General features: G+C 54.0%; 1 protein-coding gene across 1 annotated transcript in view; it reads left to right on the forward strand.

The window, feature by feature from the left end:
- Positions 1–23,345, forward strand: part of SPAG17 (sperm associated antigen 17) — a 531,742-nt gene that overhangs the window by 505,620 nt on the left and 2,777 nt on the right. The window contains exons 40-45 of the mRNA XM_073668734.1: positions 39–135; positions 707–757; positions 866–1,002; positions 1,075–1,259; positions 6,109–6,169; positions 6,234–6,378. Coding sequence (XP_073524835.1) covers positions 39–135; positions 707–757; positions 866–1,002; positions 1,075–1,259; positions 6,109–6,169; positions 6,234–6,378 — 676 coding nt within the window. The remainder of the gene's footprint in view (positions 1–38; positions 136–706; positions 758–865; positions 1,003–1,074; positions 1,260–6,108; positions 6,170–6,233; positions 6,379–23,345) is intronic.

The following is a 23,345-nucleotide window of genomic DNA, read 5'->3' on the forward strand; positions in this document are numbered from 1 at the left end:
TTTCGGGACGTTTTCTCCTGGCTCCTTCTTCTCTCCAGGCTCCGGATCTGGATCTTCTCTGTCGGGAGCTGCCGCCGTTCTCGAGACCAGAAGAGGAGGCAGGCGAGGACCTGACGCTCGGCCTCGAGGAGTCCGGTACCTTCTAGGATAAGGAGTCCTCAGCCATTACCTGTGACGTCATAGGGCATGTGATGTCATCAGCATACGCCGGCCGGTGCTCGTTCTCGGCTGCGTTGCATTGTGGGAGAGCCCAGTACACAGGGTGCGCTTTTCGTGCCGGTTCCTCCTCGCGTTTCCGCCAGTTTTTCGGCGACTTCCTCCAGAGACGTTTTGATTTTCGCCTTTTTTCAAATGGTCTTTTGTGGTTTTGTTTTTTCTTTTCCGCTTGTTTACGGCCGATTCATCAATTACAACTTTATTAAAAAGTGTCACCAATGCGCGGCGGCCGCTTCTGGACGGAGGTTACGATATTTTTGTACATTTTGCTTTGAAAATCGCAGAACGCAAGAAAATTATTTTGCGCAAAATGTATGAAGCGCGTGCGCTGTGATCCGGCGGGCGTCAGACACTGAGGGCAGAAGCGGCCGAGCCGTGAACGCAGCTTTGTGTGTGACTGGAGTATAGGCTGTGATACACAATCAGACCTGAGTCTCTTAAAGGGGCGGTGTCCTTGTGATCCGTATAATGTGCTGCTTGTATTCCGCAGGCGGCACGACTCCCGCGCACTCCGGGGTCAGCACATCACCAGAGCCCTCAGGTAAAGAAGCTCCGCCATTTCCCTTTACCACCAGCACAGATACCGACCCCTCTGTGCCCCGCCAGTGCCCTGTGCCTACTGCAGTGTTATTTTCCGTCCTGTGTCCAGAATTGATCACCGCTCGCAGGTATCAGCCGCTGTATCACAGCCTTGATGTGGATGTGACCGGACAGCCCCGGACAGAGAGGGTGAAGCTGCCCACGTCCATCCTCAGCGGGAAGCCGGCGTCTGTGCCCAATACCCAGGTACCCCCCATCATGGTGCCGATATGAGGTTACCCTCTGACCTCTCCTGACCTTTGACCTTCACGTCTCCAGGTGGCAGCAGTGGGCGATCCGGTGAGGCGCATCGTCAGGACGACATCCACCTCCCGTAGCGGAGAGAGGCACGCTCCCCGCGGCTTCCACCTTCTGCCGTCGGTGGTGCAGTTCGGGCTCCTCAGGGAAGGCTTCACCTACTGCACCAGCGTCACCCTCAGGAACATCGGGGTGGACACCTGCAGGTACCCCACCCCCCACTCAGCGAGCCGCGCCCTACTGTGCCCCCGCTCAGCAAGCCCCGCCCTAGTGTGCACCCGCTCAGCGAGCCCCGCTCTAGTGTGCCCCCGCTCAGCGAGCCCCGCCCTAGTGTCCCCCCGCTCAGCGAGCCGCGACCTAGTGTGCCCCCGCTCAGCGAGCCTCGCCCTAGTGTCCCCCCGCTCAGCGAGCCGCGACCTAGTGTGCCCCCGCTCAGCGAGCCTCCCTAGTGTGTCCCTGCTCAGCGAGCCATGCCCCAGTGTGCCCCCGCTCAGCAAGCCACGCCCTAGTGTGCCCCCGCTCAACGAGCCATGCCTCAGGAACATCGGGGTGGACACCTGCAGATACCCCGCCCCCGCTCAGCGAGCCGCGCCCTAGTGTGCCCCTGCTTAGCGAGCCCCATCCTAGTGTGCCTCCGCTCAGCGAGCCCCCCTCTAGTGTGCCCCCGCTCAGCGAGCCCCGCCCTAGTGTCCCCCCCCTAGTGTCCCCCCGCTCAGTGAGCCGCGACCTAGTGTGCCCCCGCTCAGCGAGCCTCCCTAGTGTGTCCCTGCTCAGCGAGCCATGCCCTAGTGCAGGGTTCCCCAACTCCAGTCCTCAAGGCCCACCAACAGGTCATGTTTTCAGGATTTCCTTAGTATTGCACAGGTGATGTAACTATTGCCTGTGCTGATGATGGAATTATCACCTGTGCAATACTAAGGAAATCCTGAAAACATGACCTGTTGGTGGGCCTTGAGGACTGGAGTTGGGGAACCCTGCCCTAGTGTGCCCCCGCTCAGCGAGCCATGCCTCAGGAACATCAGGGTGGACACCTGCAGGTACCCCGCCCCCGCTCAGCGAGCCGCGCACTAGTGTGCCCCTGCTCAGCGAGCCCCGACCTAGTGTGCCCCTGTTCAGCAAGCCTCACTCTAGTGTGCCCCCGCTCAGCGAGCCTCGCCCTAGTGTGCCCCCGCTCAGCGAGCCGCGACCTAGTGTGCCCCCGCTCAGCGAGCCTCCCTAGTGTGTCCCTGCTCAGCGAGCCATGCCCTAGTGTGCCCCCGCTCAGCAAGCCACGCCTTAGTGTGGCCCCGCTCAGCGAGCCACGCCCTAGTGTACCCCTGCTCAGCGAGCCGCGCCCTAGTGTACCCCTGCTCAGCGAGCTACGCCCTAGTGTGCCTCCGCTCAGCGAGCCGCGCCCTAGTTGTGCCCCTGCCCAGCTATCCGCGCCCTAGCGAGCCCCGCCCTAGTATGCCCCCGCTCAGCGAGCCGCGCCCTAATGTACCTCCGCTCAGCAAGCCGCGCCCTAGTTGTGCCTCTGCTCAGCAAGCCGCACCCTAGTGTGCCCCTGCTCAGCGCGCCCTAGCGTGCCTCCTCTCAGCGAGCCCCGCCCTTGTTGTGCCCCCACTCAATGAGCCCCGCCCTTGTTGTGCCCTCGCTCAGCGAGTCACACCCTAGTTGTGCCCCTGCTCAGCGAGTCACACCCTAGTTGTGCCCCTGCTCAGCGAGTCACGCCCTAGTGTGCCCCTGCTCAGCGATCCCCGCCCTAGTTGTGCCCCCGCTCAGCGAGCCTCGCCCTAGTGTGCCCCCGCTCAGCGAGCCGCGACCTAGTGTGCCCCCGCTCAGCGAGCCTCCCTAGTGTGTCCCTGCTCAGCGAGCCATGCCCTAGTGTGCCCCCGCTCAGCAAGCCACGCCTTAGTGTGACCCCGCTCAGCGAGCCACGCCCTAGTGTACCCCTGCTCAGCGAGCCACGCCCTAGTGTGCCCCTGCTCAGCGATCCCCGCCCTAGTTGTGCCCCCGCTCAGCGAGCCTCGCCCTAGTGTGCCCCCGCTCAGCGAGCCATGCCCTAGTGTGCCCCCGCTCAGCGAGCCACGCCCTAGTGTACCCCTGCTCAGCGAGCCGCGCCCTAGTGTACCCCTGCTCAGCGAGCCACGCCCTAGTGTGCCTCCGCTCAGCGAGCTGCGCCCTAGTTGTGCCCCTGCCCAGCTATCCGCGCCCTAGTGTGCCCCTGCCCAGCGAGCCCCGCCCTAGTGTGCCCCCGCTCAGCGAGCCGCGCCCTAATGTACCTCCGCTCAGCAAGCTGCGCCCTAGTTGTGCCTCTGCTCAGCAAGCTGCACCCTAGTGTGCCCCTGCTCAGCGCGCCCTAGTGTGCCTCCTCTCAGCGAGCCCTGCCCTTGTTGTGCCCCCGCTCAATGAGCCCCGCCCTAGTTGTGCCCCCGCTCAGCGAGCCCCGCCCTTATTGTGCCCCTGCGGATCCTCGTTCTATCCATCTGATGCACCGGGCCCCCTATATTCTCATGTTGCCGTCCCCATCGTCCTTACTGTTCCCTCCCCGGCCCCCCTGTATTCTCGTGCTGCTGTCCCATCTTCCTCACCGTTCCCTCCCTGGCCCCCCTAAGTTCTCTTGCTGCCTCCCCCATCGTCCTCACCATTCCCTCCCTGGCCCCCCCTGTATTCTCAGGCTGCTGCCCCCATCGTCCTCACCGTTCCCTCCACGGCCCCCCTGTATTCTCGTGCTGCCGCCATCGTCCTCACCGTTCTCTCCCCGGCCCCCCCTGTATTCTCGTGCTGCCCCCATCGTCCTCACCGTTCTCTCCCCGGCCCCCCTGTATTCTCGTGCTGCCGCCCCCCATCGTCCTCACCGTTCCCTCCCCGGCCCCCCCTGTATTCTCAGGCTGCTGCCCCCATCGTCCTCACTGTCCCCTCCCTGGCCCCCCTGTATTCTCGTGCTGCCGGCCCCATCGTCCTCCCCGGCCCCCCTATATTCTCGTGCTACCTTCCCCCATCGTCCTCACCATTCCCTCCCCAGCCCCCCTGCATCCTCGTGCTGCTGCCCCCATCATCCTCACTGTCCCCTCCCTGGCCCCCCTGCATTCTCAGGCTGCCGTCCTCCATCGTCCTCACCGTTCCCTCCCCGGCCCCCCTGTATTCTCGTGCTGCCGGCCCCCATCGTCCTCACCGGCCCCCCAGTATTCTCGTGCTGCCGGTCCCCATCGTCCTCACCGTTCCCTTCCCGGCCCCCATGTATCCTCATGCTGCTGCCCCCATCGTCCTCACCGTCCCCTCCCCGGCCCCCCTGTATCCTCGTGCTGCCAGCCCCCCCCTGTATTCTCTTGCTGCCCCCATCGTTCTCACTGTTCCCTCCCCGGCCCCCCTATGTTCTCCTGCTGCCGCCCCCATCGTCCTCACTGTTCCCTCCCCGTCCCCCCCTATATTCTTATGCTGTCGGCCCTTCTGTATTCTCGTGCTCCCGGCCCCCCAGTATTCTCGTGCTGCCGGCCCCCCTATATTCTCGTGCTGCCGCCCCCATTGTCCTCACCGTTCTCTCCCCCCCCCCCCCGATATTCTCATGCTGTCGGCCCCTCTGTATCCTTGTGCTGCCGGCCCCCCAGTATTCTCGTGCTGCCGGCGCCCCAGTATTCTCGTGCTGCCGCCCCCATCGTCCTCACCGTTCTCTCCCCGCCCCCCCTATATTCTCATGCTGCCGGCCCCCCAGTATTCTCGTGCTGCCGGCCCCCTAGTATTCTCGTGCTGCCAGCCCCCCAGTATTCTCGTGCTGCCGGTCCCCCAGTATTCTCGTGCTGCCGCCCCCATCGTCCTCACCGTTCTCTCACCGTCCCCCCCTATATTCTCATGCTGTCGGCCCCTCTGTATCCTCGTGCTGCCGGCCCCCCAGTATTCTCATGCTGCCGCCCCCATCGTCCTCACCGTTCCCTCCCCTCCCCCCTATATTCTCATGCTGTCGGCCCCTCTGTATCCTCGTGCTGCCGCCCCCATCGTCCTCACTGTTCCCTCCCTGGCCCCCCAGTGTTCTCTTGCTGACGGCCCCCCTATATTCTCATGCTGCCGCCCCCATCGTCCTCACCATTCCCTCCCCGCCCCCCCCTATATTCTCATGCTGTCGGCCCCCCAGTATTCTCGTGCTGCCGCCCCCATCGTCCTCTCCCCGTCCCCCGTATATTCTCATGCTGCCGCCCCCCATCGTCCTCACCGTTCCCTCCCCGCCCCCCCATATTCTCATGCTGTCGGCCCCTCTGTATCCTCGTGCTGCCTGCCCCTCTGTATTCTCGTGCTGTCGCCCCCATCGTCCTCACTGTTCCCTCTCTGGCCCCCCCAGTATTCTCGTGGTTCCGGCCCCCCTATATTCTCATGCTGCCGCCTTCGTCCTCACCATTCCCTCCCCGCCCCCCCCCCTATATTCTCGTGCTGCTGCCCCCATCGTCCTCACCGTTCCCTCCCCGTCCCCCCCTATATTCTCATGTTGTCGGCCCCTCTGTATTCTCGTGCTGCCGGCCCCCCAGTATTCTCGTGCTGCCGGCCCCCCAGTATTCTCGTGCTGCCGGCCCCCCAGTATTCTCGTGCTGCCGCCCCCATCGTCCTCACCGTTCCCTCCCTTTCCCTCCTAATTTCTCATGCTGCCGGCCCCCCAGTATTCTCGTGCTGCCGGCCCCCCAGTATTCTCGTGCTGCTGCCCCCATCGTCGCTATGGACCTTCCTCATTACCGGATCTCAGGGACTGATATTCTTTACATCTAGGACTGGACGGGGTTTCGCCCCCTATCACTTCTCACAGCTGAGGATTTGTTCCACTTGTATCATCCTCAGTGAGGTGAAGGTTTGTTACAATGTGTCAGTGCAGGTAACATGGCGTCCAGGCGGCTGATGATGGCTGGCCTGCTGTGATACACTGTAACGGAGGTCAGCTGTGAGGAGTACAAGGTCTGCACATGTCGGTGGAAGCGCACAAGCTCCAGTGACAGCCAGCAGCGGTATTGGGAATGTGCAGCCTGACCCCTGACCCTGGGGGTCGGCACAGGTGGGACGCTGCTCCTCCACTCTCACGATCCTTCTCTCTGGCAGGTTCCGTGTGAAGCAGCCGCCGCCCGGCACCGGACTGAGGGTCACGTGCGCCCCGGGGCCGGTAAGTGCCTCCTGCTGTACCTGGGTGACCGCTCGGGCCTCTGCTGACCGTCCTCTCTCCGCAGGTGGCCGCAGGGATGCAGAGGCGGCTGGACGTGGAGATCTTCGCGATGGCCGTGGGCCTGGAGGGGTCGGAGGGGGCCGCCGACTGCTCCCACTGCATCCAGATCCGGAGCGAGGGGGAGACGCTGCACCTCCCCGTGACGGCCAATATCCTTCCCTAACAACCGCGAGAGGGGTCACATGACGGGGGCACCGGTACACCCCATAGTCAGGGAACTGGTTATAGAGGAGATAGCACCCCGAAATATGCACCACGGGGGAACAGACAATGTGTACTCAGTGACTGCACCAGCAGAATAGTGAGTGCAGCTCTGGAGTATAATACAGAATGTAACTCAGGATCAGTAATGTAATGTATGTACACAGTGACTGCACCAGCAGAATAGTGAGCGCAGCTCTGGAGTATAATACAGGATGTAACTCAGGATCAGTAATGTAATGTATGTACACAGTGACTCCACCAGCAGAATAGTGAGTGCAGCTCTGGAGTATAATACAGGATGTATCTCAGGATCAGTAATGTAATGTATGTACACAGTGACTGCACCAACAGAATAGTGAGCGCAGCTCTGGAGTATAATACAGGAGGTAACTCAGGATCAGTAATGTAATGTATGTACACAGTGACTGCACCAGCAGAATAGTGTGTGCAGCTCTGGAGTATAATACAGGATGTAACTCAGGATCAGTAATGTAATGTATGTACACAGTGACTGCACCAGCAGAATAGTGAGTGCAGCTCTGGGGTATTATACAGGATGTAACTCAGGATCAGTAATGTAATGTCTGTACACAGTGACTGCACCAGCAGCATACTGGGTGCAGCTCTGATCAGCTGCTAGTCAGTGTGGTGATTGCGGGTGTGGTGGCTGCAGATCCTGCTGTGAGCTCCTGATCTCTGAGAAACCAACACCTCTCCACCTGGGGACCTGCTTTCTCTCTTTCCCAGGGAGGGAGCGAGTTTCTGGGATGAGTGATGGAGCCAAGTCCCAGGCTTCTACTTCCCGAACCAGGCCGGCGGGGGGCAGAAGAAACCAGCAACCGGCCTGCACATCAGAGGACTCGGGGATGAGACGCTCCACCAGGAGTTGCAGCAATGTGGCTCCTACTCCCCCCGGGACTGTGGAGACCCCTAGAAGCCGCAAGGCTTCCAGCATGGAGGAAAAGCCTGACAGCGGCGTGCAAGATGGCGCTCCTTCCGGAGGAAAGCTGAGTGCTCACGGAGGTGAGGCCGACCTCCCTGAGGGGGGTTGGGCGCTGCAGGGACCCCGGGAGTCTGTGTCCACCTATGCCTCCCGGGTCATGATCCACCTCCGTGAGTATGAAGATGCCAGTAAGCTCATCAGGAGGCTCCGGGAGGAGCTGCGCTGCACAAGTGCAAAAGCTGCAGGGGCCTCCAAATCAAGGAAGGCCAAGCTCCAAGCGGAGATGAAAAGACTGACCAGTGAAATTCATCTCCTGGAACTTAGGAAAGCCACCATCAGGGAGCAGAGTGGTCCATTCAAGGAAAAGCTAATAAATGAAGACCGCTACAGAGAAATGGCTGATACCAGAGAGCAAAGGCAGATGGGGCTGCAGCCTGAGAGCCAGGTGGATGATGAGAGTGATGATGACCAGCAGGAAGCCCCACCTGGCAGCCTGCAAAGTCACCCGCAGGCCACGTGCAGCGAGCTCCCTGCAGGACAGGCGACAGTGACATCCGGTCGCAGTTCTGCCGGCTCTGGGGAGGACAGTGACAGCAGCGGCCAGGGAGGGGCGCTAATGGCGGAGATTAAGCTCCTGGAGTCCCCAGTGTGCCTCCAAAACTTCCATCTTGGTGACGATCTACCAGAAGAGGCACCTGGGGGCCACAAAAAGGCAAAGAAGACCAAGCCAAAGCTGCAGGAGGCGGTAAGATACGTATATGCCCCCCTCCCTGTACCCCCTGAGTCGGCGGCAGGCTCAGCTCGCTGTATAAGCCCCGTTGCCCAGCCCAGCCCGGGTTCTGCTGTGGATCCGGTGCAAAGGCGCGGGGAGATTACAGAGCGCGGTAGTGAGGCGCAGAGCTCCGTCTCTGCTTGTAGTAGTGGGGACGTAGCAGGAGGTGCATCAGCCGAGAGGCTGGACAGTGAGGGCGGCCCGGCGGCGGGCGTTCCATCAGGCCACGATGCTGTGGTGCGCTCCTCAGTGGGAGGGGGGAGCGGCCCGGTGTCGGGGGCAGCTCCGGTAGCCTCGGCACCTCTGAATGCTGTTGCCACTGATCACTTAGTTGAGAAGCGGCAGCAGTGTGAGGGGGCAGTTGGGGCTGAGCGTTCCGATCCTCCCACGAAAGTGCTATTTTGTGTTGGCGTCGCTGGTCCGGAAGATCCTGATGCTAAAGATCAGCGGCGCCTAACAGCAGCTAAAGATCAGCGGCACATTATACCGAATGCCAAACAGCGGAAATTACCGACCAATGATGTGGAGGGCACACATAAGACCGGGGGTGAGGTCGCCTCCAGTTCCATGGAGGTGACTGAGCCCCTTGTGCCTGATGCGGAGGTCAAAATGTCATCTGCCATTGTTACTCGTCCAGCAGGAATGAATGTGGTGGTGGGGGTGAATGAGGCTAATTCATTGTCTAGTGGTGTGGTTGCTGGTTTGGTGGAGGGTGAGATGGAGGTGGGTAATGGTGATACTGTTGGGGCTGATGTGGTCACTGGTCCGGTTGCCCCCCCGGGGGTGGCAACACCAGTCCAGAGTTATGCCAGTGTCACCTCCGGGGCAAATAGGGCATCATCCTCGTCTCCGGGCTTTGGGGACGGCATGTTGCAACGGCGCCTTCTGGAGGCTCTAAAGAAGGGGGAGAGATCACTAATGGTAGAGGGTCGAGAGGTTGATCTATCCTTCTGGATAGAGAGGCATGGCCTCAGGGCCTTCCGAGAGCAAAAAGGGGGGGATACAGTGTGGTCCCTCCCAACAGCCGGGCCAGGCAGTGTGCGTAGGAATGTGGTCCGTCTTCGGTGGAGGGGCAGTGATGCATGTCCGCCAAGGTCTAAAGTTGTGGAGCTCCTGCTGAGGATGGGCTTCAAGGCGATTGACATCTACGCCTTGATACATCCCTATTCCACGCCTGAGTTTGATGTCAGCTTTGTTCGGCCGGAGGGGCTTCAGCTCTTCTGGTCGAATTATGAGTTGGCAAAAAATGAGCCCGGCTGGCGAGATTTTGCCGTTCAGGCAGTGTCTCGCCAAAACCAGATCAAGAAAGTGACCGTGATGACTCGTAACGAGTCGCTTTCTTGCTATGACATCATGACGTGGCTTGGTCGGTATGGAGATGTGGTGGAGATGCCAAAGAAAAACCGCAACGAGTTTGGTATCTGGTCAGGGGCCTGGACGTTTTTGGTAAAACGTAAGCGTTCAGGTGGTACGGTTGCCCACATTCCATCGTCTGCCTTCCTGGGTAGAGATCGTATCCTGGTCTTCTACCAGGGGCAACCGAAGCTCTGTCACAGGTGCGGCGACCCCACACACTTCAGTGCAAACTGCACCGTGCAGAAATGCGCGTTGTGTGGGGGTGTCGGCCATCTTGCCACCTCTTGTGTGGAGATTAGGTGCCACCTGTGTGGTGAGTTAGGCCACCCATTCAGCCGTTGTCCTCGCTCCTTCGCTAATGCAGTCGAGACCCCGGTGGGAGTAAGCCGTGAGGCCGATTCTGCTGGGGAGGGAACTAGCAGGGGTGGGGGAGCCGAGGGGCCAGGGAAGAAAAGCAATAAAAAGACGCCTCCCAGCTGAGGCGTCTAGACAAGCGCAGACAGGAGAGGGAGCGGGGCGAGCCCCAGACTACCGGGGCAGCCCCTGTCCTCGATGCCAGTCTTGCTGCTGAGGCCCCGAGAGATGATGAGTTGGATGAGGAGGTCAGGAGGATCCACAGGGAGGAAACCGCCTCTGCCTCAGAATCCTCCCATTATGAAAGTATGGATGAGGATAATAAGCGGTGGCTAGAGAACAAGCGTAAGCTCGGCACCAAAAAGAAGAAAAAGAAGGGAGATCAAACATCTTCTCCTGCTCTGACCAAGGTACCTAAGCAGGGGTCTCAAACTCGGCTGGGCATATGGGCCGCACATGGAAAAAATTTGAATTTGGGGGGCCGCATTCTTTGTTCAATGAGACATTTTTAGTGATACCATTTTTTTTTTGTATACACCTTTTGAACATTTTTTCCGTGTTTATTTTTTTATAGCTTGGGTCGTTATGGATGTGGTGATGATAAACGTGCACTTTTTTGTGTTTACTTTAGTTTACATATAAAACAGCATTTTTAGTGCCCAATATTTTTTCATGCTTTATTTTTATTTTTTTGATTTTTACAATTTTGTTTCCCCCAATTGGCCACATTCAGTAATATTGTCTTACAATTAGCATCATATAGTAATAATGGCAAACATCTTGTAGTAATGTTCCCCATCCAGGTCCCCATCCTGTGGCTATGTGCCCCATCCAGGTCCCCATCCTGTGGCTATGTGCCCCATCCAGGTCCCCATCTTGTGGCTATGTGCCCCATCCAGGTCCCCATCCTGTGGCTATGTGCCTCATCCAGGTCCCCATCTTGTGGCTATGTGCCCCATCCAGGTCCCCATCCTGTGACTATGTGCCCCATCCAGATCCCCATCTTGTGGCTATGTGCCCCATCCAGGTCCCCATCTTGTGGCTATGTGCCCCATCCAGGTCCCCATCCTGTGGCTATGTGTCCCATCCAGGTCCCCATCTTGTGGCTATGTGCCCCATCCAGGTCCCCATCCTGTGGCTATGTGCCCCATCCAGGTCCACATCTTGTGGCTATGTGCCCCATCCAGGTCCCCATCCTGTGGCTATGTGCCCCATCCAGGTCCCCATCTTGTGGCTATGTGCCCCATCCAGGTCCCCATCTTGTGGCTATGTGCCCCATCCAGGTCCCCATCTTGTGGCTATGTGCCCCATCCAGGTCCCCATCCTGTGGCTATGTGCCCCATCCAGGTCCCCATCCTGTGGCTATGTGCCCCATCCAGGTCCCCATCCTGTGGCTATGTGCCCCATCCAGGTCCCCATCCTGTGGCTATGTGCCCCATCCAGGTCCACATCTTGTGGCTATGTGCCCCATCCAGGTCCCCATCCTGTGGCTATGTGCCCCATCCAGGTCCCCATCTTGTGGCTATGTGCCCCATCCAGGTCCCCATCTTGTGGCTATGTGCCCCATCCAGGTCCCCATCTTGTGGCTATGTGCCCCATCCAGGTCCCCATCCTGTGGCTATGTGCCCCATCCAGGTCCCCATCCTGTGGCTATGTGCCCCATCCAGGTCCCCATCCTGTGGCTATGTGCCCCATCCAGATCCCCATCTTGTGGCTATGTGCCCCATCCAGGTCCCCATCTTGTGGCTATGTGCCCCATCCAGGTCCCCATCTTGTGGCTATGTGCCCCATCCAGGTCCCCATCTTGTGGCTATGTGCCCCATCCAGGTCCCCTCTTGTGGCTATGTGCCCCATCCAGGTCCCCATCTTGAGGCTATGTGCCCCATCCAGGTCCCCTCTTGTGGCTATGTGCCCCATCCAGGTCCCCATCCTGTGGCTATGTGCCCCATCCAGGTCCCCATCCTGTGGCTATGTGCCCCATCCAGGTCCCCATCCTGTGGCTCTGTGCCCCATCCAGGTCCCCTCTTGTGGCTATGTGCCCCATCCAGGTCCCCATCCTGTGGCTATGTACCCCATCCAGGTCCCCTCTTGTGGCTATGTACCCCATCCAGGTCCCCTCTTGTGGCTATGTGCTCCATCCAGGTCCCCTCTTGTGGCTATGTGCCCCATCCAGGTCCCCATCCTGTGGCTATGTACCCCATCCAGGTCCCCTCTTGTGGCTATGTACCCCATCCAGGTCCCCTCTTGTGGCTCTGTGCCCCATCCAGGTCCCCTCTTGTGGCTATGTGCCCCATCCAGGTCCCCATCCTGTGGCTATGTACCCCATCCAGGTCCCCTCTTGTGGCTATGTACCCCATCCAGGTCCCCTCTTGTGGCTATGTACCCCATCCAGGTCCCCATCTTGTGGCTATGTGCCCCATCCAGGTCCCCATCTTGTGGCTATGTGCCCCATCCAGGTCCCCTCTTGTGGCTATGTGCTCCATCCAGGTCCCCATCCTGTGGCTATGTACCCCATCCAGGTCCCCTCTTGTGGCTATGTGCTCCATCCAGGTCCCCTCTTGTGGCTATGTGCTCCATCCAGGTCCCCTCTTGTGGCTATGTGCCCCATCCAGGTCCCCATCCTGTGGCTATGTACCCCATCCAGGTCCCCTCTTGTGGCTATGTACCCCATCCAGGTCCCCTCTTGTGGCTATGTGCCCCATCCAGGTCCCCTCTTGTGGCTATGTGCCCCATCCAGGTCCCCTCTTGTGGCTATGTGCCCCATGCAGGTCCCCTCTTGTGGCTATGTGCCCCATCCAGGTCCCCATCCTGTGGCTATGTGCCCCATCCAGGTTCCCATCCTGTGGCTATGTGCCCCATCCAGGTCCCCTCTTGTGGCTATGTGCCCCATCCAGGTCCCCTCTTGTGGCTATGTGCCCCCTGTTCTTCACACACATAAAAAAAAAAAAAGATGATTCTCACCTGTCCTCCGTTCCCTCGGCGGCCTTCCTGCAGATGTGGCCCGCAGGCACCACAGAGTCCGACCCCTTGACGATCCCGACCTGGTCCAGGAGGAGCCGCCGACAGCAGCGCTGAATTGCCGCACAGAGACTGTCTCCCAGCACAGCATTTTCAATGTCAGCCGCCGGCCAATCAGAGGCCAGCAGCTGACATCTGCATATGGCAATGACGTCATACTCGCTGCGCCGACACGCAGATATCAGCTGCTGGCCTCTGATTGGCCGGCGGCTGGCATTGGAAATGCAGTGCTGGGAAACAGTCTCTGTGCGGCAATTCAGCGCTGCTGTCGGCGGCTCCTCCTGGACAAGGTCGGGATCATCAAGGGGTCTGTGCCTGCGGGCCGCATAAAGCAGCCTCAGGGGCCGCATGCGGCCCGCGGGCCGCGTGTTTGAGACCCCTGTACCTAAGGAAGGTAAAACCGACTCCCCTCTGGTTGGTCTTTCTAACCGGTTCCAAGCCCTTGATAACATCTCTTCCTCTGAGGAGGAGGCTGAGGGTGAGGTTCCGGCTTCAGCGGAGCTTACAGGGGGCGCCGAGTCTCCTTCTCCTGGGGATGCAAGGTCCTTGGGGGGAGGGACTCGCCCAGAGTCCGGAGACGAGGACGAGAAAAGAAGGAAAAATGCTGGAATGGACACCTCTGTGTCATTAAAGATGGGGAAGGATTCCTCCTCTGAGGCAGAGGATAAGGGGAGTGGGAAGAAGAAAGCCATCTAACTCAATCACCAATGATGGCGGCACCCACTCCGTTGACGCTGGCGTCCATTAATGTCGCCAGCATTAAGTCAAATATGGCTAGATTTGCGGCCTTTGATTTTCTCAGCCGGGTTGAAGCTGACATTTTCTTTTTGCAAGAGACCAGGCTGCCAAATATGGCAGAGGTGTTTATAGCTAAGAGGGAGTGGAGACTCGGGCCCTCCTATTGGTCTCTTGCGGCCGAGCCGTATAGCGGAGTGGCGGTCCTTTTTACCGCACCGGTAGAATGCCGACGGGTTATTGAGTTAGAAATGGGGAGGTGCCTGATATTAGATGTCCTCATGAAGGGACAAGAGCTTCGGCTCATTAACATCTATGGTCCCCAATCTAAGTGGGACCGGAAGTGTCTCTTTACGAGGATCAAGCCCTACCTTTTTACGAGTCGGCAGGTCGTCTTTGGAGGGGACTTCAACACTGTCACGAGGCCCCGGGATAGAGGAGGTTCCAGAGACAAGCTGACTTATGATAGCGTCGCCCTTAATAGTATAGCTAGTGAGGCTCGCCTGGTGGATGTCCACATCCGGCACACCGCAGGCCACGAGGGGTTCACCTATCATAGAGGTAACTGTAGGTCCAGGATAGACAGGTTTTATTTAAAGGAGGAAGCCGTCTCTTCAGCAGTATCTGTTGTTGAGGTGGAGTTCTCCGATCACTGTATGATTTTGTTTTCCCTGAATGTTACAGAGACCCCCCCGGATGGGAAGAGGCTTTTGGAGGCTCAATTCGTCTCTCTTGGAAGAAGCGGAGATAAGACAGTCCTTTGAGGATTTTCTTCAGAGCCAGGTACCCATACTGGATCTTTGTAGTAGTAAGTCAGAGTGGTGGGAGATGTTTAAGAAAAGGGTGGCGAGATTCTTCCGCCAGCTCTCGAGCCTCAGGAGCCTGGACAGGTACCGCCTGTATCAGGGCCTGAGGAGGAAACTCGAGCATCTTGTCTCAACTGGAGGTAGCCGCGAGGAGATCTCCAGAGTGAAATCTTTGCTAATGAGGTGTCAGTATGATAGACACGCATCTTTGGTTTTTGAGAGGGATTACGGGAAGTACCGCTCGCCCGACCCTTACAGAAACTGCAAGATGTCAGTGAATAGTAAAGTTGTTACAGGACTGGTTGACACTGCGGGGTCCCTGAAAAGATCCAGATCAGGGATCCTGGAGGTCGTCAGATCCTTCTACTCGCACCTCTTGGGGAAGAGGGATCTGGATTGGGATGAGATGTCGGCTTTTCTGGCTGAAGCCGTCCCCGAACCAGGGGTAGACCCCTCTCTTGGTGTTTTGACAGAGATGATCAGGGAAGAGGAAGTTAAGTTGGCGATTGAAGGGCTTGCCCTAAAGAAATCTCCTGGTCCAGATGGCTTAACATCTGAATTCTATAAGACCTTTAAGGACGCCTTGGTTCCTCTCTTGACTGAGGTATTCAATGAGTGTCTTTCCTCGGGCACTCTGCCAAAGTCAATGAGGAGGTCTGCCCTGATCATCTTGTCAAAGGTTAAGGACCCATCTTGCATTGAGAATTGGCGTCCCATAGCGCTTCTCAATGCCGACAGGAAGGTTTTGGCAAAGGTGCTGTTTAATCGGCTGGTGAAATTTGCACCCCAGCTCCTTTCGGGGGCCCAGCATTTCTCTGTTCCGGGCCGCAGTACAATTAGTGCTGTACTCTGTGTCCGAGAGGCGGTGGAGCAGGGTAGGGCTGGCCACTGGAAGGGGTACATGCTGTCATTGGACCAGGCAAAAGCGTTTGATCGGGTTAGTCATGAGTACCTCTGGTCTGTCCTTCTGAGGTATGGCCTGCCGGGGGGGTTTGTTGATTGGCTTAAGACCTTGTACGCTGGGGCAGAGAGTTTCCCGCTTGTGAACGGTTGGATTGGCAGCTCTTTTGAGGTTGGGTGTGGTGTTCGCCAGGGTTGTCCCTCGAGCCCGCTACTGTATGTGTTTGCGATTGACCCACTTCTTAGGAGGGTGGAGCGTGGACCGTTGGCTGGGATCGGGATGGACCGGGCAGAACCGGAAGCCACTCTGAGAGTGGTGGCGTATGCCGATGATGTCACCGTTTTTGTTTCCTCTGATGGGGAGGCAGAATGGCTGATGTCAGAGGTAAATCGCTACTCTGAGGCATCCGGGTCTAAGATCAACTGGGATAAGTGTGAGAGTCTCTGGCTGGGAGGAGGAGATCCTGGTTTTGATCTCCCGGACACCCTTCCAGAACCCAAAGTCTCTGCAAAAGTTCTTGGCATCGAATTTGGCCAGGGGGATTACCCCAAACAAAACTGGGGCAGCAGGCTAAAGATCGCCACTCAGAAAGTGAACCAATGGAAGGGTTGGTCTTTGACCCTCAGGGAAAGGGTAAACTTGATCAAAACTTACCTGCTCCCTTTGCTGATCTATCTGGGCAGTGTGTGCATCTTGCCGGAGCCTCTCTGGACTCGGGTCTACAGTTTGTTCTTCCAACTGTTATGGGGGAATAGACTGAACCTGGTCAAGAGGGAGGTTACTTACCGTACGAGGAGACTAGGAGGGTTGGGTATGGTCAACCCTGTGGTATTCCTTGTGAATACCTTCATTAAGATCAATATTGCAAACCTCTGGAAAGAGAGGGCTCCTCCGTGGGTATTCTCCTGTAAGGGATGGTTTCAGCCTTTCTTCCAGGAATGGGAGACAGGAGGGCAAGTGAAGGATCTCCGCACACCGCATGGACATCTCCCGGCTTACGCTACTGTGGTTCTGAAGGTAATTCGCCGGTGGGGTCTGGGAATGTGGGAGGTCAGGACTCTGCCAAGGAAGCTCCTTGACAAAAGGGTTCTTTTGACCCATTTTCAGAGGCCTCTGGCGCTCAGGGATTGCCCAAGTCGGGATCTTGGGGTGGGTCTGCATCTTTTGAATTCTATCAGGATCCCCTCGAAGGTTTGGGACTTGGATTGGCGCTGCTTCCATGGGAAACTGTGTGTGAGGGACAATCTGAAGTGTAGGAGCTCTGAGGACAGGAACTGTCCTCGGGAGCATTGTGGTACCATGCTTGAAAGCATGGACCACTTCCTGCTTCGTTGTCCCTTTAACACAGAGGTGTACAACAGGGTGGGCGCCTCCATTGGCTGGCCCCGGCTGGCCGGTCTCTCTTATGCGGAATGGGCCTATGGAGCATTCGGGGACCTGGGTGGTCGGGACCGCTGCACCTTATTTCTAGTTAGCGCAGTGGTTAGGTATCACACGTGGAACGCACGGTGCTTAGTATCGACGCAGCGGAAAATCCTCCCAGTGGACGATGTGTTTAGGACCATACTTGGCGACCTGGTGAAGGTGCGTTCTCTGGAGTATGAGAGACTGGGTACACGGAGGGCCGCTCTCCTCTGGAGGGGCTTTTCTTTTAGTGTGCCCTAGTCTGGTCGTCTCCTCTCCTGGTGGTGGGCTGCTGCTGACACCATAGATTTTTGTTTTATTGATCAGTAGACAGTGATGTAGGGCTGCAGGCGCCGAACTTGGGCTTTGTCAGTTGTGGTTATTGTATTGTGTGTTTCTGTATATATTGTATATATGGGTTTGGGTGGAGGTGTTAGGTTGGGTGGAGGGAAAAGGGGGGAGGTGGGTTCATCTTGTGGGACACTGGTTATTTGGGTGAAAAACTGGCACTGCCTGATCTGTCCTATGGACGTTGGACTGAGGCATGAGGCGCAGGAGCAGCTCTCAGGTCAGTGCCGGGGAGGGACTGGGGGGCTCGAGTGTGGGGGGTTTTGTTTTGTCTTGTATATATTTGTATAGTTAGCATTTATTTTATTTATTAAAAAAAAAAAAAAAAAAAAAGAATGTATATATTAGTTTGTATATAATTTGTCGGTTATTGTTTATTATATTGTTATTATTTGTTTGGTAACCGGACCAGATGTCACAGTGTAGATAGTTATTATTGTGTATATATGTATAATATGTGTGTGAGGAGAGAGGGAGCGGCTGGAGCAGCAGAATAGTGAGTGCAGCTCTGGAGTATAATACAGGATGTAACTCAGGATCAGTAATGTAATGTATGTACACAGTGACTGCACCAGCAGAATAGTGAGTGCAGCTCTGGAGTATAATACAGGATGTAACTCAGGATCAGTAATGTAATGTATGTACACAGTGACTCCACCAGCAGAATAGTGAGTGCAGCTCTGGAGTATAATACAGGATGTAACTCAGGATCAGTAATGTAATGTATGTACACAGTGACTGCACCAGCAGAATAGTGAGTGCAGCTCTGGAGTATAATACAGGAGGTAACTCAGGATCAGTAATGTAATGTGTGTACACAGTGACTCCACCAGCAGAATAGTGAGTGCAGCTCTGGAGTATAATACAGGATGTAACTCAGGATCAGTAATGTAATGTATGTACACAGTGACTGCACCAGCAGAATAGTGAGTGCAGCTCTGGAGTATAATACAGGATGTAACTCAGGATCAGTAATGTAATGTATGTACACAGTGACTGCACCAGCAGAATAGTGAGTGCAGCTCTGGAGTATAATACAGGATGTAACTCAGGATCAGTAATGTAATGTATGTACACAGTGACTGCACCAGCAGAATAGTGAGTGCAGCTCTGGAGTATAATACAGGAGGTAACTCAGGATCAGTAATGTAATGTGTGTACACAGTGACTCCACCAGCAGAATAGTGAGTGCAGCTCTGGAGTATAATACAGGATGTAACTCAGGATCAGTAATGTAATGTATGTACACAGTGACTGCACCAGCAGAATAGTGAGTGCAGCTCTGGAGTATAATACAGGATGTAACTCAGGATCAGTAATGTAATGTATGTACACAGTGACTGCACCAGCAGAATAGTGAGTGCAGCTCTGGAGTATAATACAGGATGTAACTCAGGATCAGTCATGTAATGTATGTACACAGTGACTGTACCAGCAGAATAGTGAGTGCAGCTCTGGAGTATAATACAGGAGGTAACTCAGGATCAGTAATGTAATGTATGTACACAGTGACTGCACCAGCAGAATAGTGATTGCAGCTCTGGAGTATAATACGGGATGTAACTCAGGATCAGTAATGTAATGTATGTACACAGTGACTGCACCAGCAGAATAGTGAGTGCAGCTCTGGAGTATAATACAGGAGGTAACTCAGGATCAGTAATGTAATGTATGTACACAGTGACTGCACCAGCAGAATAGTGAGTGCAGCTCTGGAGTATAATACAGGATGTAACTCAGGATCAGTAATGTAATGTATGTACACAGTGACTGCACCAGCAGAATAGTGAGTGCAGCTCTGGAGTATAATACAGGATGTAACTCAGGATCAGTAATGTAATGTATGTACACAGTGACTGCACCAGCAGAATAGTGAGTGCAGCTCTGGAGTATAATACAGGATGTAACTCAGGATCAGTAATGTAATGTATGTACACAGTGACTCCACCAGCAGAATAGTGATTGCAGCTCTGGAGTATAATACGGGATGTAACTCAGGATCAGTAATGTAATGTATGTACACAGTGACTGCACCAGCAGAATAGTGAGTGCAGCTCTGGAGTATAATACAGGATGTAACTCAGGATCAGTAATGTAATGTATGTACACAGTGACTGCACCAGCAGAATAGTGAGTGCAGCTCTGGGGTATAATACAGGATGTAACTCAGGATCAGTAATGTAATGTATGTACACAGTGACTGCACCAGCAGAATAGTGAGTGCAGCTCTGGAGTATGATACAGGAGGTAACTCAGGATCAGTAATGTAATGTATGTACACAGTGACTGCACCAGCAGAATAGTGAGTGCAGCTCTGGAGTATAATACAGGAGGTAACTCAGGATCAGTAGTGTAATGTATGTACACAGTGACTGCACCAGCAGAATAGTGAGTGCAGCTCTGGAGTATAATACAGGATGTAACTCAGGATCAGTAATGTAATGTATATACACAGTGACTGCACCAGCAGAATAGTGAGTGCAGCTCTGGAGTATAATACAGGATGTAACTCAGGATCAGTAATGTAATGTATGTACACAGTGACTCCACCAGCAGAATAGTGAGTGCAGCTCTGGAGTATAATACAGGAGGTAACTCAGGATCAGTAAAGTAATGTATGTACACAGTGACTGCACCAGCAGAATAGCGAGTGCAGCTCTGGAGTATAATACAGGAGGTAACTCAGGATCAGTAATGTAATGTATGTACACAGTGACTGCACCAGCAGAATAGTGAGCGCAGCTCTGGAGTATAATACAGGATGTAACTCAGGATCAGTAATGTAATGTATGTACACAGTGTCTGCACCAGCAGAATAGCGAGTGCAGCTCTGGAGTATAATACAGGATATAACTCAGGATCAGTAATGTAATGTATGTACACAGTGACTGCACCAGCAGAATAGTGAGTGCAGCTCTGGAGTATAATACAGGAGGTAACTCAGGATCAGTAATGTAATGTATGTACACAGTGTCTGCACCAGCAGAATAGCGAGTGCAGCTCTGGAGTATAATACAGGATATAACTCAGGATCAGTAATGTAATGTATGTACACAGTGACTCCACCAGCAGAATAGTAAGTGCAGCTCTGGAGTATAATACAGGAGGTAACTCAGGATCAGTAATGTAATGTATGTACACAGTGACTGCACCAGCAGAATAGTGAGTGCAGCTCTGGAGTATAATACAGGAGGTAACTCAGGATCAGTAATGTAATGTATATACACAGTGACTGCACCAGCAGAATAGTGAGTGCAGCTCTGGAGTATAATACAGGAGGTAACTCAGGATCAGTAATGTAATGTATGTACACAGTGACTGCACCAGCAGAATAGTGAGTGCAGCTCTGGAGTATAATACAGGAGGTAACTCAGGATCAGTAATGTAATGTATATACACAGTGACTGCACCAGCAGAATAGTGAGTGCAGCTCTGGAGTATAATACAGGAGGTAACTCAGGATCAGTAATGTAATGTATATACACAGTGACTGCACCAGCAGAAGTAACTCAGGATCAGTAATGTAATGTATATACACAGTGACTGCACCAGCAGAATAGTGAGTGCAGCTCTGGGGTATAATACAGGATTTAACTCAGGATCAGTAATGTATGTACACAGTGACTGCACCAGCAGAATAGTGAGTGCAGCTCTGGAGTATAATACAGGATGTAACTCAGGATCAGTAATGTAATGTATGTACACAGTGACTGCACCAGCAGAATAGTGAGTGCAGCTCTGGAGTATAATACAGGATGTAACTCAGGATCAGTAATGTAATGTATGTACACAGTGACTGCACCAGCAGAATAGTGAGTGCAGCTCTGGAGTATAATACACGAGGTAACTCAGGATCAGTAATGTAATGTATGTACACAGTGACTGCACCAGCAGAATAGTGAGTGCAGCACTGGAGTATAATACAGGATGTAACTCCGGATCAGTAATGTAATGTATGTACACAGTGACTGCACCAGCAGAATAGTGAGTGCAGCACTGGAGTATAATACAGGAGGTAACTCAGGATCAGTAATGTAATGTATGTACACAGTGACTGCACCAGCAGAATAGTGAGTGCAGCACTGGAGTATAATACAGGAGGTAACTCAGGATCAGTAATGTAATGTATGTGCACAGTGACTGCACCAGCAGAATAGTGAGTGCAGCTCTGGAGTATAATACAGGATGTAACTCAGGATCAGTAATGTAATGTATGTACACAGTGACTGCACCAGCAGAATAGTGAGTGCAGCTCTGGAGTATAATACAGGATGTAACTCCGGATCAGTAATGTAATGTATGTACACAGTGACCGCACCAGCAGAATAGTGAGTGCAGCTCTGGAGTATAATACAGGATGTAACTCCGGATCAGTAATGTAATGTATGTACACAGTGACTGCACCAGCAGAATAGTGAGTGCAGCACTGGAGTATAATACAGGAGGTAACTCAGGATCAGTAATGTAATGTATGTGCACAGTGACTGCACCAGCAGAATAGTGAGTGCAGCTCTGGAGTATAATACAGGATGTAACTCAGGATCAGTAATGTAATGTATGTACACAGTGACTGCACCAGCAGAATAGTGAGCGCAGCTCTGGGGTATAATACAGGAGGTAACTCAGGATCAGTAATGTAATGTATGTACACAGTGACTGCACCAGCAGAATAGTGAGTGCAGCTCTGGAGAATAATACAGGATGTAACTCAGGATCAGTAATGTAATGTATGTACACAGTGACTGCACCAGCAGAATAGTGAGTGCAGCTCTGGAGTATAATACAGGAGGTAACTCAGGATCAGTAATGTATGTACACAGTGACTCCACCAGCAGAATAGTGAATGCAGCTCTGGAGTATAATACAGGATGTTGCTCATGATCAGTAATGTAATGTACGTACACAGTGACTGCACCAGCAGAATAGTGAGTGCAGCTCTGGAGTATAATACAGGATGTAGCTCAGGATCAGTAATGCAATGTATGTACACAGTGACTGCACCAGCAGAATAGTGAGTGCAGCTCTGGAGTATAATACAGGAGGTAACTCGGGATCAGTAATGTATGTACACAGTGACTGCACCAGCAGAATAGTGAGTGCAGCTCTGGAGTATAATACAGGAGGTAACTCAGGATCAGTAATGTAATGTATGTGCACAGTGACTGCACCAGCAGAATAGTGAGTGCAGCTCTGGAGTATAATACAGGATGTAACTCAGGATCAGTAATGTAATGTATGTACACAGTGACGGCACCAGCAGAATAGTGAGTGCAGCTCTGGAGTATAATACAGGATGTAACTCAGGATCAGTAATGTAATGTATGTACACAGTGACTGCACCAGCAGAATAGTGAGTGCAGCTCTGGAGTATAATACAGGATGTAACTCAGGATCAGTAATGTAATGTATGTACACAGTGACTGCACCAGCAGAATAGTGAGTGCAGCTCTGGGGTATAATACAGGAGGTAACTCAGGATCAGTAATGTAATGTATGTACACAGTGACTGCACCAGCAGAATAGTGAGTGCAGCTCTGGGGTATAATACAGGAGGTAACTCAGGATCAGTAATGTATGTACACAGTGACTGCACCAGCAGAATAGTGAGTGCAGCTCTGGAGTATAATACAGGAGGTAACTCAGGATCAGTAATGTAATGTATGTACACAGTGACTGCACCAGCAGAATAGTGAGTGCAGCTCTGGAGTGTAATACAGGATGTAACTCAGGATCAGTAATGTAATATATGTACACAGTGACTGCACCAGCAGAATAGTGAGTGCAGCTCTGGAGTATAATACAGGATGTAACTCAGGATCAGTAATGTAATATATGTAAACAGTGACTGCACCAGCAGAATAGTGAGTGCAGCTCTGGAGTATAATACAGGATGTAACTCAGGATCAGTAATGTAATGTATGTACACAGTGACTGCACCAGCAGAATAGTGAGTGCAGCTCTGGAGTATAATACAGGAGGTAACTCAGGATCAGTAATGTAATGTATGTACACAGTGACTGCACCAGCAGAATAGTGAGTGCAGCTCTGGGGTATAATACAGGAGGTAACTCAGGATCAGTAATGTAATGTATGTACACAGTGACTGCACCAGCAGAATAGTGAGTGCAGCTCTGGGGTATAATACAGGAGGTATCTCAGGATCAGTAATGTATGTACACAGTGACTGCACCAGCAGAATAGTGAGTGCAGCTCTGGAGTATAATACAGGAGGTAACTCAGGATCAGTGATGTAATGTGTGTACACAGTGACTGCA

Source organism: Phyllobates terribilis, unplaced genomic scaffold, assembly GCF_046119375.1.
Source record: "Phyllobates terribilis strain yellow unplaced genomic scaffold, ASM4611937v1 Scaffold_2__4_contigs__length_985480577, whole genome shotgun sequence".
Taxonomy (NCBI): Eukaryota; Metazoa; Chordata; class Amphibia; order Anura; family Dendrobatidae; genus Phyllobates; species Phyllobates terribilis.